Genomic DNA, 19,854 nt, shown 5'->3' with positions numbered 1-19,854 from the left:
ATTTAGACTTTGAAAAAGCATTCGACCGCATCTCGCACCAGTTCCTTTTTAAGGTACTGGGTAAAATGGGGTTTCCAGGGCGGTTCATAGCCTGGGTGGGACTGCTGTACAACAGTCTGGTCAGCAGAATTTTAGTTAACGGGCATTTATCCAAAGCTGTCAATATCCACAGCGGCGTCCGTCAGGGGTGTCCCTTATCTCCCCTCCTGTATGTGACTTGCATAGAGCCACTGGCACAAATCTTGAGAAGGGACAAATGGATTAAAGGACTAGGCATTCCAGGGACTAGTGGACTGACGACAACCTGCGTTTTATATATGGACGACGTGACCCTTTTAGCAACGGACGTTTTATCGGTACGAAGAGCAATGGACTTGACTGACTGGTACGGTCGGGCCTCAGGCGCCAAGCTCAATAGGAGCAAGTCTGCGGCCCAGCTCTTCGGGCCGTGGGGGAACGTTGACACAGGTGGACTAGATTTGGATTTTAAAGACAATAATTTGAAAATTTTAGGTGTAAAATTTGACAGAGAGGGTGGAGGACAGGGAAACTGGACTGACATATTAGGGAAAGTTAGGCAAAGACTGGGCTTTTGGGGACTAAGAAATCTGACGTTTGAAGGCAAGATCTTAATTTTTAAAGCCGTGATTTTACCACTGATTTTACTTGTCTGTTCTGTTTTTAGTCCCCCACGAAGTTTCCTGATCTACCTGGAGAGGGCAGTGTTTTATTTCCTGTGGGGGTCCAAGTGGGAGCGACTCAAAAGAGAAGTGGTGAAGAAAAAAAGAGAGAATGGCGGAAAAGGGCTCCCAGACCCCCACCTGTTTTTAGGCAGCCGCTTCACCGCCCTCCACATTAAATACGCCCTGACCCCATCCAGAGAACACAAGTGAGCAGCCATGACCCGATTCTGGATGGGGTCGTACCTAAGATCTTTGAAAATTTTACCAGTTGATCTTAAATGTCCAGTGTCTTTTAATCTGTCAAAAGAACATCTTTTTATTAAGAAATTTTTAAAGAAATATCTTTTAGAAACAAATGATGCCACTATTTTAACTAATCACAAGTCTCTCATCTCTCTTGTGCAGGATCGAGAATCGGTGAGTCCGGTTCCAGGCCTCACACTAGGTGAGGCCAAAGACGTTTGGAGGAACGCAGCCCACCCAGCTCTCCAGAACAGGCTTAAGGACTTGTCGTGGATGGTGGCTCATGAGATCCTCCCGGCCAGGGCGGTTATGCACTCCAGAGGCATGGCCAAAAACTCCACCTGCCCACGGTCCGGATGTGGTTCCCCGGAGACCGTTCAACATCTGCTCTGGGAGTGCGGCGCTGCGCGGGACCTGTGGGCCAAGACCGGCCCCCTGTTTTTCCCGTGCCTGCCAGCGGGTGGGGCCCAGGTGGACTATAAGCTGGGGGTGGGTCAGGAGTTGACACCACCAACATTTGCCTCACTCTGGCTCACCCTAAACGTGATCAAGGATGCCATCTGGGTCACCAGAAACCTGCTGGTGGGGAAACGCGTGACGGTCCCCCTCCACGCGTGCGAGCAGTGAATAAGAACAACGCTGCAGGGTGGGCCGCACGTCGTTATTCGGATGGGGGGGCCGGGGTCACACGGAGAGGGTCCCGGCCGCCACCGTACCTGGCCGCCCGTAGATGCACCCTCACCACTCTGGCTACGGGAACAGCGGGCCAGCGGGCCGGAGGAGAGGGGATCTCCACTGGGCACCAGAAGCGGGGAGTCTGGGGCCTGTTCTGGAGACCTGGAGTGAATGGACAATCTTGATAGGGACTCACCCTCGATCCTTTACAAGAGATGTTTTATTTGGCATGTTTTATTGTTCTATTGTTTTTATGTTTTATTCCTATTTATTTTAATCCATTTACGTTTCCTTTAAAACAACACAAATATTAACATACATAGACTTTTACACAACACACAATCAATAATTGATTTTTAACTATAAATTGTGTCTTTTTTATTTGTTTGTTTTTGTTGTTTTAAGATGTGTAAATAAATACTTGATTTATAAAAAATGTAAATGGAAAACATGGAATGAAAACTTGTGACAATAAAACTTTTTCGAAAGAAAAAAATCTGTTCTTATCAGTTTAATATCTGATACGTGCCCTACCCGGGCACCATATATTAAATTGGTTTTTGGAACTGGGAGATGGAACGGAGGCCTTCTCCCTGTCCACTCCACGCATCGACCCGGTATTGCAGTACTTCTGGGAACGGTGCACCCCCCAAAACTGTGTTCAATGAAAGAGATGTTTTAGTCTTGTGTGGCAGCAGGTGTTAATGGAAGTAACGTATATTGCTGTGTATGGGTGCTTTAAAGGTGTTGTAGGTGATCATATGCTATACAGGTAATGGTGGTGTGAGAGGGAAAAAAAACAACAACTCTGTTCTTATCTCATTTAACATCTGATTCGTCCACTATCCGGTGACCGCGTATGAAATTGATTTTTGGCTCATGGATCCAGAGCATGAAAACAACATCATCCACAACAACAACAGCAAAAGAGCCCGACGCTGCAGATTTTTGATGTCTCTCTCTTATCTCTTGGAGTTTTTACGAATGAGCTGATGAGTTGAATCAGGTGTGTGTTTGATTGTCCGACCGTTGGTGAGGATTGCGGAGAGGGACAGGGTGCCTCTGACGGGAGGCCTGGGAATTCATACTTACCTGGCAGGGGAGACACCATGATCAGGAAGGTGGTTCACCCAGGGCAAGGCTCGGCCATTGCACTCCGGTTGTGCTGACCCCTGCGAATTCCCCAAATGTGGGAATCTCGACTGCATAATTTATGGTAGTGGGGGACTGCGTTCGCGCTCTCCCCTGGACACAGTGGTTAAAAGAGCAGATTGTTCGAGTTCCTCTTCTTCTGGTAGTTAACGACCTAGGAAGTCCAGAGAATTGAACTGCAGTGGTTGATCGAGAGATGTAAAACTCTCAACCTAGGACCAGTCTGCAAAAGTAGGGCTGTTTTTTAGGGTTTTTTTCATCATTCTTCAAATAATCTCCATTATTCAACCAGCGCTTTGATTGGCAGCAGTGGTCCTAGAAGCAAAGTTGTTCCGAATGAGGAGTTCTATCATGTGGTATGAATATCTTGTGCATGTGTGAAAAATCACCTGACATATGGCCGTATTCAAATCAAATCAAATCCTTTTATTGTCACACAACCATATACACAAGTGCAACAGTGGGTGAAATTCTTAGGTGCAGTTCCGAGCAACATAGCAGTATGACACGGTGTGACGAAAACAATTACAGCAAACATCAGATTTACATCGATTACACATCTAATGTGCGCACAATTACTCACAGTACCATATACACTAACAGAACAATAAATAATATACAATGTGCAATATACAACAGTTTACAATATACAACAATATACAATATACAACAGTTTACAATATACAACAGTATACAAAAATACAAAAAGAGGTAATTATACATAGAATAGATACTCGTAAGGTGCAAATATATATATATATATATATATATATATATATATATTATGTAAATGCAGTAGGTTATGTTGTGCTGTGTTGACAGTTAGAATGTTTATGGTTATTGATCATGAGGGATCAAGAGTTTAGAAATCTAATTACTTGTGGGAAGAAGCTGTCATGGAGTCGGCTGGTGTGTGTCCTGATGCTGCGGTACCGCCGGCCTGAGGGTAGCAGTGAGAGCAGCCCATGGCTCGGGTGGCTAGAGTCTCTGATGATCCTCCGAGCTTTCTTCACACACCGCCTGGCATAAATATCCTGGAGGGAGGGAAGCTCACCTCCGATGATACGGCTGGCAGTGCGCACCACCCTTCGCAAGGCTTTGCGGTTACGGCTGGTAGTATTGCCATACCAGGCAGTGATGCAGCCAGTCAGGATGCTCTCGACGGTGCTGGTGTAGAACTGTGTGAGGATGTGGCGGTTCATTCCAAACTTCCTCAGCCGTCTCAGGAAGAAGAGGCGCTGATGAGCCTTCTTCACGACGGCCTCAGTGTGGACGGACCATGTGAGTTCCTCTGTGATGTGGACACCGAGGAACTTGAAGCTGCTGACTCTCTCCACCGGTGCTCCATTGATGGTGATGGGGCTGTGTTCTCTGTCGTTCTTCCTGAAGTCGACCACTAGCTCCTTGGTTTTGCTGATGTTGAGGGAGAGGTTGTTCCTCTGACACCAGTGCGTCAGAGTGAGCACCTCCTCTCTGTAGGCCGTTTCATCGTTGTCGGTGATCAGACCTACGACCGTAGTATCATCAGCAAACTTGATGATGGAATTAGAGCTGTGAGTTGCCACGCAGTCATATGTGTACAAGGAGTACAAGAGTGGGCTGAGAACACAGCCCTGTGGGGCTCCAGTGTTGAGGGTCAGTGATGAGGAGATGTTGCTGCCTATTCTAACCACCTGGCGTCTGTTTGACAGGAAGTCCAGGATCCAGCTGCACAGCAAGCTGTTTAAGCCCAGAGCCCGGAGTTTCACATCAAGCAAGGAGGGCACTATGGTATTGAATGCTGAGCTGTAGTCTACAAATAGCATTCTCACATATGTGTTCCTCTTTTCCAGGTGGGAGAGAGCAGTGTGTATTGTAGATGCAATAGCATCATCAGTGGAGCGGTTATTGCGGTATGCAAACTGCAGTGGGTCCAGTGAGGAAGGTAGAACAGAGCAGATGTAATCTCTGACTAGTCTCTCAAAGCATTTACTGATGATGGGGGTCAGAGCAACAGGGCGCCAGTCATTTAAGCAGGTGATGTTGGGTTGCTTCGGTACAGGTACGATGATGGACGTTTTGAAGCATGTGGGGACTACAGACAAGGAGAGGGACCAATTGAAAATGTCCGTAAAAACACCAGCTAGTTGGTTCGCGCACTTTCTGATGACGCGGCCCGGAATACCGTCTGGACCCGCGGCTTTACGGATGTTCACCCGACGGAAAGATCGGGTTACATCCGCTACAGAGACGGAGAGTGTACTAACCTCTGTAGCTTCAGCCGCGAGAACTCTCTCCGCGAGGGGGATGTTAGTTCCCTCAAATCGAGCATAAAAAGTGTTCAGCTCATCTGGGAGAGAGGCAGTGTTGTTCACTGTGGAGTTTATGTTTCCTTTATAGTCCGTAATGCTATTAATTCCCTTCCACATGCTTCTAGAGTCGGTGGTGTTGAACTGTCCTTCAATCTTGTCCCTGAATTGGCGTTTTGCTGCTCTGATAGTTTTTCGGAGGGCATAACTTGCTTGTTTTTGCTCCTCCGCACTCCCGGAGTTAAAAGCGGAGGTCCGCGCGTTGAGTGCTGCACGAACATCGCCATTAATCCATGGTTTCTGGTTCGGGTAAATCCGTATTGTTTTGATCGGAACAACGTCTTCTACGCACTTCCTGATGAAACAGGTTACGCTATCAGCATAAGCCTCGATGTCGTCATCAGAGGCCGACCGGAACATCTCCCAGTCCGCGTGATCAAAACAGTCCTGAAGCATAGAGTCTGATTGGTCCGACCAGCACTGGATCGTTTTGAGGGCGGGTGTTTCCTGTTTCAGTTTCTGCCTGTAAGCGGGCAGAAGGAGAACGGAAGAGTGATCCGATTTGCCAAAAGGTGGGCGGGGGAGGGATTTGTAGCCATCCCGGAAAGGGGAGTAGCAATGATCCAAAACCCGGTCCCCTCGTGTGTTAAAGTTTATGTGTTGGTGGTATTTAGGTGCTATTTTCTTAAAGTTGGCTTTGTTAAAGTCCCCGGACACAATGAACGCGGCCTCAGGGTACGCGGTTTCCTGCTCGCTTATTTCCCCATACAGTTCCTTTAGTGCCCGGTCTGTGTCGGCTTGTGGGGGAATGTACACAGCCGTGATAATGACCGCTGTGAATTCCCTCGGTAGCCAGAATGGTCGACACAGAAGCATGAGAAATTCCAGATCAGGAGAGCAGAAAGACTTGATAGAATGTACGTGCCTCTGATCACACCAGGATTTGTTGATCATAAAACATACACCCCCACCTCTGCTTTTACCTGAGAGGTCTTTGACTCTATCCGCTCGGTGCACTGAGAACCCCGCGGTTTCGATGGCCGAGTCTGGAATCTCAGCAGACATCCAAGTTTCTGTAAGGCAGATAATGCAGCAGTCCCTCGTCTCCCGTTGGAAAGAGATCCGCGCTCTCAACTCACAGAGCTTGTTGTCTAGAGACTGAACGTTTGCTAGCAGAATACTGGGAAGCGGGGGTCGATTTGCACGCCGTCTTACTCTGACGAGAACGCCGGCTCTTCTTCCCCTTCTCCGGCTGCGTTTCCGCGGCCAAGCTGCCCAGACAAAGGGCTCCGCTGCCGTGTTTGTAAACAGCGGGGCATCACTGAAGAAATGAAAGTCCGGTTTTCGGTGTTCGATTGCGGAACCAATGTCCAAAAGTGTTTGTATGTCGTACTGAATAAGACAGACAACATCCGAGACAAAAAACAAAAGAACTGTAAACAGAACAAACAAAAAACTACCATGTTGTGACGGAGCTCGCAACGCAGCAGCCATACTCGGCGCCATCTTGAACATCTGAGTTCATGTTGTTGTTTTTACTGTTTACAGCGCCACCAAGTGGCCAGTCGCCACATCCCTTTTCACCTGAGCACAGGCTGAGCCCGTGCACAGGTGTACCGACTTGGGTGTAATTGTCTCATTCTGTTGGAGAGTTATGGCCATTTAAGTAAAGCCCCCCTCGCCCACTCCCAACGTTTTGGCGTCCCTTCGCCAACGTGAATCGAAATTCCGACTTTTTTCCCCATCGCTGTCGGCAATCAGACTCCAGGGAATCTTTCTGCACCGGTTTGGGTCAGATCGGGTGAAAGACCTGACTTTTGACCAGATGGCAAAAGTAGCTTTTTCACAAAATCCCAAATACCCGAAAATCTCGCCAGCGCAACCATCGAATCCGAGGCCTGCGTCTTCTTCGGCCCGAGCCAAGGATTCCGGTGATGTAAGACACTTGGGTCTGCGACGGACGGTTCAGGAGTTACGAGGCATTTCGTACTTCTGATCGCTGCAGCGCCACCTTGGGGCCGATTGGGCCGAGCCTTGGTGATGTTGTAGACCGGGCGGGTACTACCATCCCTCAAGAGTTTCAAGTCTCTACGACGTACGCTTTGGTCTGCCCGCTCACTTTTAGGGCAGAATGTTTGTTGGTCCAAAATCCCAGGTTGCACTCCAAAGTGTCGTGTTGTGCGCTTTGCTGTGATCCATTTTCGGTGTCAACAGTCAAGCTGAGCTTGTATTGCTGTGAGCTGAGCTTGTTTGTTGGCGACCTTTAGACCCTCTCGCCACGGCCCAGGTGGGCGTGGCCTTTGACGGCTCCCCCGCCTCTGCGTCATTGTGTCATCGCTTCTCGGCCTTTTGGCTAAGATCAAGTGTGCGATCGACCAGAATGGACGTGTCCAGAGAGGATGCTCCATTGCCGACCATGTTGGTGCGGCTAAAGAACACAGTGCACTTTCAGGTCAAGAAAGATGCACCGATGGATGTTAAGAAACGATTTGGAAGAGATTTTGTGGTGACTGAGCTGTTAAGGGAAGTTTTTGTGATTTCAGCGTCTTTAATTTTCTGTTTGCAAGATTTTTCGACTTCTGGTTTCATGGATTTGACTTTTTTTCAATTGAGAGACTGTGCTGCCTTTTATGAAGCTTGGGAGAAGAAAAAAGATCATCAGCGTTTGAGTGGCATACAGCTTTTCCCGGCTTTTGCTCAAGATTTTCTGCCCTTAACGATCCACCTCTACAATCCTTTTGTGGAAGATGGTGATGTTTTGACCTTCTTGGCCAGGTAGTGTGAGACTGTGAAAGGTGGTGAGCGGTTGAAAGATCGTTTTGGTATATGGACAGGGAAGAGAAGATACCTGGTGAAGTTGCGTGCAGACCCAGCTGTTGAAGGAGGATTAGTGCATCCGCCCGGTTCCTTCTTCATTGGTTCAAACAGGGGCTTTTTGCACTATCCAGCTCAGCCGGTGTACTGTAGGAGGTGTGGCGCACAGGGTCATGTGAAAGCAGAATGCGCAGGCCAGAGATGCCGCTTTTGTGGATCGACAGAGCACATGGCAATAGCTTGTCCGGAACCTAAGAAATGCAGTTTATGTGGAGGATTGGACCACCTGTTCCGGGTATGCCCTAAGCGGAAAAAAACATATGCCAGCCTGTTCAAAGAGGGACAAGATCTACAGGCTGATTTTGATGGTCTATTATCAAGTGTTCCTGTGGCGAGAGACAGCCAGGAGGCGGGCCCTTCAAATGCGGGTGTTGGTGAAGCTACTGTGAGAGTGCAGGCAGCTGAAGTAAGGAATGGAGATGAGGTGGAAAAGAAAAGGATTGAAGAAGAGGTGGAGCTTCAGATTGGTTCTTCGCAAGTATGGTCAGAGTTCGATGTGGCAGAAGTCCTGTGTGGCATTTATGAGGAGAATGGACAGGGGTTGGGGGAGTCAGCGGGGGATGAAAAGGAGCTCCAGCCAATGGAAGTTACTGGACAGGGGCAACAGGACACAATGAAGCTGGGACAAGGCATGAGAAGACGGAAGCTTTTCGGTCACATGACTGGTGATAGAGAGAGAAAATGCAGTAAGGTCCAGGCTCAGGATCTGGAATTCAACCGAGCCCAGGGAGATGAGGGTGGAGGTGAGATGGACATTGTGGAGGGTTTTATAGAAGAAAGTACTGTAAAGGGAAGAAGGGGAAGTGGAGGGGTGTTGGAAAAAGTAATGTCGATTTTGCAGGAGGATGAGGGAAGAGGGAGGGAAGATGTCGATGAGGAAGGTACTGAATGGACTGAAGTTTTTGGGAAGGGGAAAGGTAGGGGGAAAAAATGTTCTGAGCAAAAGGGGAGCTTGTGACATTGGGATGGGAAGCAGTCTGGTTTTCTTTTTTCCTATTAGGTGTTTTTTTAAATGATATGTTTAAAGATGGCTACCTTGAATGTAAGGGGTTTAAAAATGACACAAAGAAGGACTGCAATTTTCCTTTCTTTATAAATGTTACCTCTTGATGTTTGTTTTTTTGCAAGAATGCCATCTAAAGGACAAAAATGATATTACTGTTTTTTCTGCAGAGTGGGATATGGGGCCTTCTTTTTGGGGAGTGGGGAACGTCAATGCGGATTGGGTGGGTATTTTATTTTATTTTATTCATGGGATTTTGTTATTGAGTCTGCTATTGTAATCATCCCAGGGAGGATAGTGGTTGTGGATGTGAGGTGGAGAGGGATTGCTTTTCGCTTTATCAATGTTTATGCACCGAGTAATTTGGGTGACAGGGAGGGGTTTCTAGATAGCTTGAATGCTATTCTGTATACTAACAGGCTGCTAGTTTTGGGAGGGGATTTTAATGTGTCTTTGGACAATGGTTCAGGTAGTTTGCTGGCTCTTTTGACATCAGGGTTCTCGCTACGTGACTCCTTCCGAGGGGCGGGGGGGCGGGATCCCATTTTCACTTGGCAAAACAGCAGACAGGTGGGGGCACGTTTGGATTATATTTTTGTGCCGTCACACATTAAGGTGTTTAATTACACGCAAGCACCCATGTGGTGTTCAGACCACTGTATGGTGGGAGTATGGTTGGAAGTAGGAGGGGAGGAGCGGGGGAGGGGTGTGTGGAGGTTTTAATACTTCCTTTTTGAGTGACAAAGTTTTTTGTACTGCGCTCTTTAATTTGGTGGCTGGATGGAAAAATTTGCAAGGTTTGTTTCAGTCACAAGGGGATTGGTGGGAGGGGTTCAAAGAGAGAGTAGCCTTTTTCTGCCGTAATTGGGGAAGGGAGAAGGCTAGAAGAAAGCGGGGAAAAATAAGCAAGTGGTCAGAAGAGCTTCAAGCTCTTTGGACAGAAGGTGCATTAGGGTCAGCTGAGGGATGGGCCAGGGCTAGAGATTTGCAGGATGACTTAAAAAACATTTTTGGGAAGAGGCTAAGTCTTTCTTGCAATGGTCAAGTGTCCGAAAACGACTCTATGATGAAAAGCCAACCAGTTTTTTCTTTGCCACAGTGCGAGCCAGACAAAGGAAAAGTTACATAGAGGGTCTGAGGGGTCAAGGGGAGGTGCAAACTTCGGTAAAGGGGATGCTGGATGTAGCTGAGGGTTTTTATAGGAATTTATTTAGTAACAGAACTCCTTCAGTTACAGCATATGAGGAGTTTTTTGGAGGTCTTGGAAGGGGGTTTAGAGGAAGAAGAGAGAGCCGCGCTAGAAGGGCCTCTGACTTTACAAGAAGTTGGCTCGGCGGTGTCTTCTCTTAAAAAGGGCACGTCTCCGGGATGTGATGGCCTTCCGGCTGCTTTTTATGAGATGGTTTTGCCGTGGATAGGAAATGAACTTGTGGGATGTGTACGAGGAATGCCTTAGAAGAGGTGAGATGGTAGCGACAATGAGAACAGGGCTGGTGTCGTTACTGTATAAGAAAGGGTTGAAGGAAGAATTGGGGAATTGGAGGCCAATTACCTTACTAACTACTGATTACAAAATTCTGGCCAAAGTTCTGACAGTAAGGTTGAAAAGGGTTATAGGGTCGGTTGTTCAGGCAGATCAGACATGTGGGGTCCCAGGCAGGTCAATATCTTTGAATTTGGCTCTAGTCAGAGACATAATTAGTTGGGCAGAACAACGTCAGCTTCCTTTAGCTATCTTGAGTTTAGACCAGGAGAAGGCTTTTGACAGGGTTAGTCATACCTTCCTTGAAGCCATGTTGAAGCGGTTGGGGTTTGGGACAGTCTTCAGGGCTTGGGTTAGATTGCTCTACAGTAAGGCTTTTAGTAGAATAGGGATAAATGGTCATTTTTCAGAAAAGGTGGAGCAGCTAGGGGGAGTAAGGCAGGGGTGCCCTTTGTCTCCCCTGCTTTATGTTTTGTCTTTGGAACCTCTGCTGGCGGCACTGAGAACAGCGCCTTCTTTCAGAGACATTCATTTGCCTGGAGGAGGGGGAATATGTGCCAAAGTGGCTGCTTATGCAGATGATACAACCCTGTTTCTGTCTTCTGGTTCAGATTTTGAGGTGGTTGGCAGAATTCTAGAGGGGTTTTGCAAGGTGTCTGGGGCACGTGTTAACGTGGGTAAGTCCTCAGTTATGTTTTTTGGACTGTGGGATGATAAAACAAAGGCAAAAGGAGGTTATAATATTTGTGCAGACGGGCTGATAATCCTAGGGGTCAGATTCTTGAGAGGGAATAGTGCAAAGGAGAATTGGGAGGCAAGATTGAAGGTAGTCCAGGCGAAGATAGTGAGGTGGAACTCAAGGGGGCTATCCTTGTGGGGTAGGTTAGAGGTGGTGAAGGCTGACCTTCTCCCTAGCTTGAATTACTTGTGTAGGGTACACCTCTAAAGGTGTAGAGAAATCAGTTTCACCATATGGAGTGAGTTGGACTTTGTTGCAACCATCATATCTAACTGGTTTTTGTAAAGATCTAAACTGGTTAACAGTACTGGGCCGGTTACCAGTAAGAGAAAGATTATATAGACATGGTTCAGGTAGGTCTCCGAAGTGCCCAATTGGTTGTAGTCAAGATGAGACTGTTGAGCACGTCTTTTGGACATGTCCTGGGGCCGGTGCGTTTTGGAGGTTAGTAATGCGATGGTGGGATAGATGGGGAGGGCCGATTGTTTCAAGGAATCTGGTGATATATGGGGTGGGTTTAGAAGGTTTTGTAAAAGAACGTAGGAGAATAATTTGGAGTACGATTTCTGAGGGAAAACAGGTTCTTTGGGAATCGAGAACTGTGTGTTTGAGGAAGCAGATTCCTCGGATGGAGTCAAAGAGGTTATTTTTAAGTTTACTTGGGAAAATGTCAGCAGAGGTTAAAGCTTACAAAGTGTGTTATGGGGAAGAGGAGACTAAGAGGGTATGGAGAGGGTTGCAGAGGGTTGGAGTGGGGTAAAGGGAGAGTTTTTCTGTTTTTTTGTTCTTTGCTTTTCAATAGTCTTTACATCATGGAATGTAAAAAAGAGAAATTATGCTGTATTAATATTGAGTGATATTGCTGTGACATATGGTTTTGGTGTAAAAAAGAAAAAAAAATCTGTTCTTATCAGTTTAATATCTGGTACGTGCCTTACCCGGGCACCATATATTAAATTGATATTTGGAACTGGGAGATGGAACAGGGGCTTGCTCCGTCCACTCCACGCATCGACCCGGTATTGCAGTACTTCTGGGAACGGTGCAACCCCCAAAACTGTGTTCAATGAAAGAGATGTTTTAGTCTTGTGTGGCAGCAGGTGTTAACCTGTTAACCGTTTCCAGAGCGTCGGCGCACTGAAGCGGTTTTTTTTTATTTAGTTCAAATTTACTATCAGATTTAATGTTATACCTTGACAAACTATACATCAGTAAAAAGATATAATACTCAAGATTCAGTATTTGACCACTATTGTATTCTGAGAAACTTATAGTGACAGTTATGTCTTAATTTGTGTCAGGAGTTATGAAATGGAAAAATGAGTCGATACCTTTAATATGAATTATGAGCGTCAGCTGGTCCATTCATAAAAAACACTCCGTGCTGTCGTCATGACAGCGATTCACAAAACATCGTCCCTCAGGGCTTTAGCTCAAAAATGTGCAGACTTGGAGAAATATTGATATATTCTCATAGATTCACATCATATTTATATAGACAGGAATAATATTTGTTGAATTTATACCCAAATGCGTCGATGTAATCATTATGATCGCTTCTTACTGAGATGTGCTGTGTTTTCAATTCATACCAATAGCCTGAGGGCGCTATATGCACAATAACAGTCCATATATGGATCACGAAGAAGACCCATAGTCATGTGACATTCCAGGACGTCACTGATACATAAAGGAGCTGACAGAGATCGCTGTAACATGCAGATAAAGATGTTTTGAAGACAATAAACATGATTGTAATGATATTTGAGTTACCTGTGTTCTTCAAGCCATGCCAGGTATTTCATAATAATAGATTATATTTATAATGTAATGCTAATCGATATAGATTTCATCATCGTGTAGAACACTATAAATAATACATTTTCTGTCGGATTTTTTTTTATCTGAAGCCAAATTAGATCACAGAAGATTATTTAAAACACTCGACTTGCGTTATAAAGTAAGTTTGGAGCACAAACATGGTTTCAATCTCATAAATGGTCGTGTATTGATGGTGTGCTAAGCTAACATGCTAGCTAGCCCAGGTGCACCTGCCACCAGCAGTTATTGTTTTATGATTTTTTTCTAAATAGGAATGCTTACTGAAATGTTTCAGTGCATTTGATACCAGTTTCAAATATTTAGTGAGAACTTTGATAAAAGAAATTAGGGTTTGAAACCCTATGAATAGCCTGTGAATAGCCAGTCGTTAGTAGCTATAATGCAGACAAAAGAAATGCATATTTAGAGCCATAACCAGTCTGGAGAGGTGTAAATGTGTGCAGGGAGAGACTGACTCTGAATGGGGCTCGTTTGCACCACAAAATAATAGAGACAATAGACTGATTAGATGACTCAGAAGATGACTAAACATCAGTTTGCATTTTAGAGTCTAATCAAAATAAAGTAATTTGACATGATCTTGAAAAACATTTAACTAAATACAGAGTTTTAGACTTGTCATTTTCAGATTTTAAATATAAAATGGTCACACATATGGCTTTAGCTGCAGTGCATTTCTAGATTGCTCCAGGGCCAACTTCAATTTTATTTTTATGAAGATGTTTCATAAAAATACATTTCTAATAACTTTACAAAACTTTGAAGCTATTTAAACATTTTTTTTTCATTATGACAATAATTATTTCTACATTTACAATAAACTACTAGGTGTCAGCTTTCAAATGAGATCATACTTGTGCTTTTAGTGCAAAGGGTTCATGAACTGTATCTGTTTAAGTTTGGGTATGCCATTTCTGGGGATTTTTCAAAAGTGGCCTTGAAGGTTAACAGGTTAATGGAAGTAACGTATATTGCTGTGTATGGGTGCTTTAAAGGTGTTGTAGCTGATCATATGCTATACAGGTAATGGTGGTGTGAGAGGGGAAAAAACGGGGAAAAACACAACAACTCTGTTCTTATCTCGTTTAACATCTGATTCGTCCACTATCCGGTGACCGCGTATGAAATTGATTTTTGGCTCATGGATCCGGAGCATGAAAACAACATCATCCACAACAACAACAGCAAAAGAGCCCGATGCTGCAGATTTTTGATGTCTCTCTCTTATCTCTTGGAGTTTTTACGAATGAGCTGATGAGTTGAATCAGGTGTGTGTTTGATTGTCCGACCGTTGGTGAGGATTGCGGAGAGGGACAGGGTGCCTCTGACGGGAGGCCTGGGAATTCATACTTACCTGGCAGGGGAGACACCATGATCAGGAAGAAGGTTCACCCAGGGCGAGGCTCGGCCATTGCACTCCGGTTGTGCTGACCCCTGTGAATTCCCCAAATGTGGGAATCTCGACTGCATAATTTATGGTAGAGGGGGACTGCGTTCGCGCTCTCCCCTGGACACACTGGTTAAAAGAGCAGATTGTTTGAGTTCCTCTTCTTCTGGTAGTTAACGACCTAGGAAGTCCAGAGAATTGAACTGCAGTGGTTGATCGAGAGATGTAAAACTCTCAACCTAGGACCAGTCTGCAAAAGTAGGGCTGTTATTTAGGGTTTTTTTCATCATTCTTCAAATAATCTCCATTATTCAACCAGCGCTTTGATTGGCAGCAGTGGTCCTAGAAGCAAAGTTGTTCCGAATGAGGAGTTCTATCATGTGGTATGAATACCTTGTGCATGTGTGAAAAATCACCTGACATACAGTCGCCTATGGCCGTATTCATGTTGTTGTTTTTACTGTTTACAGCGCCACCAAGTGGCCAGTCGCCACATCCCTTTTCACCTGAGCACAGGCTGAGCCCGTGCACAGGTGTACCGACTTGGGTGTAATTGTCTCATTCCGTTGGAGAGTTATGGCCATTTAAGTAAAGCCCGCCTCGCCCACTCCCAACGTTTTGGCGTTCCGTCGCCAACGTGAATCGAAATTCCGACTTTTTTCCCCATCGCTGTCTGCAATCAGACTCCAGGGAATCTTTCTGCACCGGTTTGGGTCAGATCGGGTGAAAGACCTAGGACTAGTGTGCAAAAGTAGCCTAGCTAACGCCAGACCCAATCTCGTAGAGAATTGGGTCTGGGAACCACATGCGCAATTTCTAGTATTTGAGGCGTGGTTTCAGAATGCCCGTCGCAGTTTATTGGGTGCTAAGAATGTCTATCAAATATGCCTGTACGTAGCTCATAGCCAATCGTTTCGATTATACCAGATGACGTATGTAGAGCGACAGAAATTAGACAAGGAAGAAGACGATGGGAAAGATCTTTTTTGTAAACAATGACGTTAAGCGATTATTGCCGTTTGTGCAAGATAAATATGAGGGTAGAAGGTATATATGGACACTCCACAGACATGTTTTCATCCAAAAAACCACCAAGTTTATCCGAGAGGTTAACAATATTAGGGGTGACAGTCGCACCGGAGTCAGGGGCATCGCGAAGATCCTGCCAGCGTTGCTCAAACAGAATTTCCAGGCTGGAAAGAGACTTGCCCACATTCAGACAATGGGAAGAAGAGTTCCGAAACACGGACAGCAACATAGCCAAAAGGCAACGCGAGCCTACACCATCGAAGACCCCGAGGGCTTTGAAAAAGACCTGCCCAAACCCACCGAGTCCACGAGACATCTCCACCAGGAAAACCACAACCCAGGTATCATACGTTTATTTGTATTTTCAGTCGTTTCAGCTTCTTAAATAACATGCACTTAAATAACTATTGTAACAGCTCATTAAAATCTTACGATAAGCAACCTATTAGTTCTTGCTTGGCGCTGCCTGAACTTTTTTTTTGAATTCAGTAGAAAGGGAAAAAAAATATATGTTTTGTTATTTATTTACTTGTCCCAGACAATCTAGAAAGGGGAGAGTATTTGACTTCCATGTTCCCCAAGCACTGTTAGAAAAGGTTGACAGAGGTTTGCTCCTACTATCTGGTTTATGTATGTTTATTGCCAAATGCGGCCTGGCTCATCTTTAAATCTTCTCTGTAATCTACCTGCAAACAGTCTGCCTGGCTGTGGCTTATCTTAACTTGGCTCTGAGCATATAGTAGTTTCAACAGATGTGTTTGATTACTGATTAGTGAGTATCAAACTATCAAAAATGATTCTAAGATTTGAAATTTATCATTTAAAAAAATATAAAAGCACATCAATGATGAAACTATTGTGTATAACTGATGAAATTAAGTGTACTTTTTATTTCAGGTTACCATCACATATCCGTCGCAAACAGTATCAAGGGTGTGCAATCCTGAGGAAGATCCAATCATAAAATTCATAATTCTAAAAAGATGGAAAGAGGCTGCCAGTCATGCATTAAAACATAAACACCTGCAAGAGGAACTCAAATCTGGAATCATTCAGTTAATTTTTGAAGAATGTGAGAAACTGTGCTCTCAAAGAAATGACTTCATTTTATGGAGGTCTAAACCAGCAGACCTTAAGTCATTCTCTTTCCACAGTTTAAGAGATGACCTCCATCGGCTTGCACCCTTTATGCTATCGATTTTCAATTGCATCACCAACAATAACAACTTGTCAACATGTACTGCTGCAGCAATTGCAATCAGAGGACGACAACCCCGTCTGGCTGCATTATCACATTACATCAACACCATTCTCCAGTATGGTGGAGCAAAAAAGTCAGTTTTCAAACGATTGAGCCAGTTATCAATAACCACATCACACGGCAGAGCCATAAAGAAGCAACATGAGTTGGCACTTGGCTGTGGGGCTGACTTCCAAAAACTCAAACTAAGCTTCAAAGATACAGACAATGATGAAGAATTCCAAGAAGCATTCCGAAGCATGGAGGACCTTCATCTGTCAGGTGAGGGAGAAATGAAACCAAAATAAAACACACTTACAGTTCTTTTTTTTTTTTATTGTTAAGTTCATGATGAGATCAATTTTTTTTTTTTTTTTTTACAAATTATGCTTTTATAAAGATGAAAACAGCGCACCTTCCACCAGACAGAAAGACAGCCGTGTGACCTGCCCATCATCATATTCAATTATCATGGACAATCTGGATCTCTTTGTACACAGACACCACCAGTCAATCGATAACAGCAACAGAAGTCTACACTGGATACACCATATAGCCGTCAAAGACCGAATACCCACCCACCACATCTCCAATATCAAACCCACAACAGACATTCAACGATACAATCTTGCCTTATCACTTCCACAGAGGAACACCCAGGCTTTAATGCGGCGCGAATTAATTGTTCTTGGGACCAGAATGCTGAACAAACACCTGACCGTATTTGAAAGCTTTGGAGACATTGTGGTGCATCACATTCCTCACGAATATTCCAGTGAAATGTCTACACGCTCAACCGATGTAAGATGTTACAATGACATTCTAATGTGGCTATATGTTATAAAAATGTTTGGAATTTAAATACCTTTTTATTTTTACTTTTTCTCGTTCTGGAGTACCCCTTAGGCCTCTATTTCAAGGACGAGAACAAAAGAAATGACTTGGTGGAAGTTATGAGACATATACAACAACAGTGAGTATTGATCATGATATATGTTACAATCTCTTGTGACCAAGTCTATGACAATCATATACCAATTCAGTTACTCTGTAAAATTTTTATTTGCATTCAAGTATGTTATTGTGTCTCTTTTTGCTTAGGTATATGCCCAAGGATCCTGATGGGGCACAACACCTACTAATTGGAGGGGACCGTCTCACAGAGGCTAACTGCCGCAATGTACAATGGGGATTTTCAGATGCAGACACTGAGGAGGAAAGAATGGAGGGGATGCATTTTAAATTCGAGGACTGGCATGCTATTCGAGTTATCTTTGAAGTGAGTTACCATGTGAAAAAGAACAAAAATTGGAATTATTTGTTTATTTTCAATATTCATTAAAAAAAAAATTATTTAAAATTATTAAACTTGTGTATATGTTTGAATGTGTTTTTATTTTGAAATTGTAGATCCATCATAAGATTTTCTTTAAGGAGTCTGCCAAGGACCATGGAACACTCTTTGCAAACATGACCAAGTGGAGGTATGACAATAGTAGTTATAACCATTCGGCTTATGTCAAAATGATTTATGACCCTATGATTGACAGGTGGGCGGGGCTAACCTTTGACCTTCCGGAGGGTGTTCCGGAGGTCCTTTGATGTAGGGATTAACCTTTGACCTTCCGGAGGGGTTGTTCCGGAGGTCGCTTAATTTAGGGATTAACCTTTGACATTCCGGAGGATGTTCCGGAGGTCGCTTAATTTAGGGATTAACCTTTGACCTATCGATCGATCAAGTTGACAGTTGTCTTTGCCCTATTGACCTTTGTATGATATATGAAGTTGCCAGTTGTCTTTGCCAGTTGTCTTTGCCCCATTGATTTTGACCTATTGACCCCGGGGGGAAATAACTTCTTGCTGTGGGAAATCCCCTCCGTGTCGGGGTGAGAAAATAATTGTTCTAATGTCGCATATAGATTAGAATAGATTAGAATTACAAAAGTAAAATCATCTTACCGTTTCACTATGGTGAAGAATTGGATTAAAGTTGACAGTCTCCGCACTGTGTGTGTGTGCGTCTGTCTGTGAGTGTGTGCGTGTCATCCGATATCCTGGCATTCCTGAGCACGCTATATAAATGGGGATATTGAGAAAAAGTTTTTCTAATACTCTCACACTAAAGTTGAAAAGCATGCTGCTCCTTTAAAAGTATATGAATGAAATATTTATAAAATTTAGTCATTTACAATTTTCACACTAACTAAAGTTGAACACATTGATCTTTTAAAAAGTATATAAATGATTATAAAAATCAAAACAAAAATAAATATCTTACTAAAAATCTACTGAAGCAGTCATTTCAGATTAAATAAGTTTAAAGTTTTTAAACACTCTGTGTTTTGACACTCTGTGATTCAGAGTGGTGGAGGAATGTGTTTGTGTGTGTGTGTGTGTGTGTGTGTGTGTGTGTGTGTGTGTGTGTGTGTGTGTGTGTGTGTGTGTGTATGTATGTGTGTGTGCGTGTGTGTTTCATGACACCCTCCTTCCCCTCAGTCTCTCAAACACCAGCGCATGACAGCAATGGTCTCCGCGCTAAGTGTGTGCGTCTGTCTGTGAGTGAGACACCACCCTATTCCTGCACCCCCTGCTGGGGGCTGAAAGTGAGAAAATATCTCCCAGTAACTAAAGTTGAACAACATTGTTCATTTAAAAGTATATAAATAAAATGCTTGCATCATTCATTGTAAATAAAAAATATTCCAATTATAGCAGTCCAAAAATAAAAATCATCTTCCATTTAGACTGTTGAAGAAGCTATACAGTATGAACGGATGATCAGAAATAAAATCATAAAGTATTTCATGCAGTTTACGAACCGATGACAAAAATAAAAATCAGCTTACCGTTTCACTATGGTGAAGAATTGGATTAAAGTTGACAGTCTCCGCACTGTGTGTGTGTGTGCATCTGTCTGTGAGTGACATCCGATATCCTGGCATTCCTGAGCACGCTATATAAATGGGGATAGTGAGAAAAAGTTTTTCTAATAATGCCAAATACCTTACACTAAAGTTGAAAAACATGTAGCCTACATTTAGAAATATAATATTTTTCATACTAACTAAAGTTGAAAAATCATACTGTTCTTTAAAAGTATATAAATGAAATGTACATTTAGTCATTCACAAATATCTTACACTAAAGTTGAAACACATTCTATTCTTTAAAAGTATAGAAAATATTTTTTTTCAAAATAAAAATCATCCTCCATGT

The 19,854-nt window shown here is 43.9% G+C and overlaps 1 protein-coding gene, 3 non-coding genes and 1 pseudogene across 4 annotated transcripts; all 5 read left to right on the top strand.

The window, feature by feature from the left end:
- Positions 1–2,074: 2,074 nt before the first annotated feature.
- Positions 2,075–2,252, top strand: LOC143741350 (U2 spliceosomal RNA; annotated as a pseudogene).
- A 433-nt stretch (positions 2,253–2,685) lies between these two features.
- On the top strand, positions 2,686–2,849 carry LOC143741352 (U1 spliceosomal RNA). Its single transcript, XR_013205022.1, has one exon. It is a non-coding gene; the product is annotated as a U1 spliceosomal RNA (small nuclear RNA).
- A 9,162-nt stretch (positions 2,850–12,011) lies between these two features.
- LOC143741349 (U2 spliceosomal RNA) lies at positions 12,012–12,193 on the top strand. Its single transcript, XR_013205019.1, has one exon. It is a non-coding gene; the product is annotated as a U2 spliceosomal RNA (small nuclear RNA).
- Positions 12,194–14,328: 2,135 nt separating this feature from the next.
- On the top strand, positions 14,329–14,492 carry LOC143741353 (U1 spliceosomal RNA). The gene has a single exon (XR_013205023.1). It is a non-coding gene; the product is annotated as a U1 spliceosomal RNA (small nuclear RNA).
- Positions 14,493–15,289: 797 nt separating this feature from the next.
- On the top strand, positions 15,290–17,980 carry LOC143741337 (uncharacterized). The gene is made up of 5 exons (XM_077233765.1): positions 15,290–15,739; positions 16,296–16,920; positions 17,039–17,439; positions 17,535–17,611; positions 17,740–17,980. Exons 1-5 carry the CDS (start codon positions 15,365–15,367, stop codon positions 17,978–17,980), a joined length of 1,719 nt encoding a protein of 572 aa, XP_077089880.1. The 5' UTR covers positions 15,290–15,364.
- Positions 17,981–19,854: the final 1,874 nt, after the last annotated feature.

This window comes from Siphateles boraxobius, unplaced genomic scaffold (assembly GCF_051911475.1).
Source record: "Siphateles boraxobius isolate OS27281-9 unplaced genomic scaffold, OSU_SipBor_1 189, whole genome shotgun sequence".
NCBI lineage: Eukaryota > Metazoa > Chordata > Actinopteri > Cypriniformes > Leuciscidae > Siphateles > Siphateles boraxobius.
Note: the sequence above shows the minus strand (reverse complement) of the source record. Positions and strands in the feature narration are given on the sequence as shown.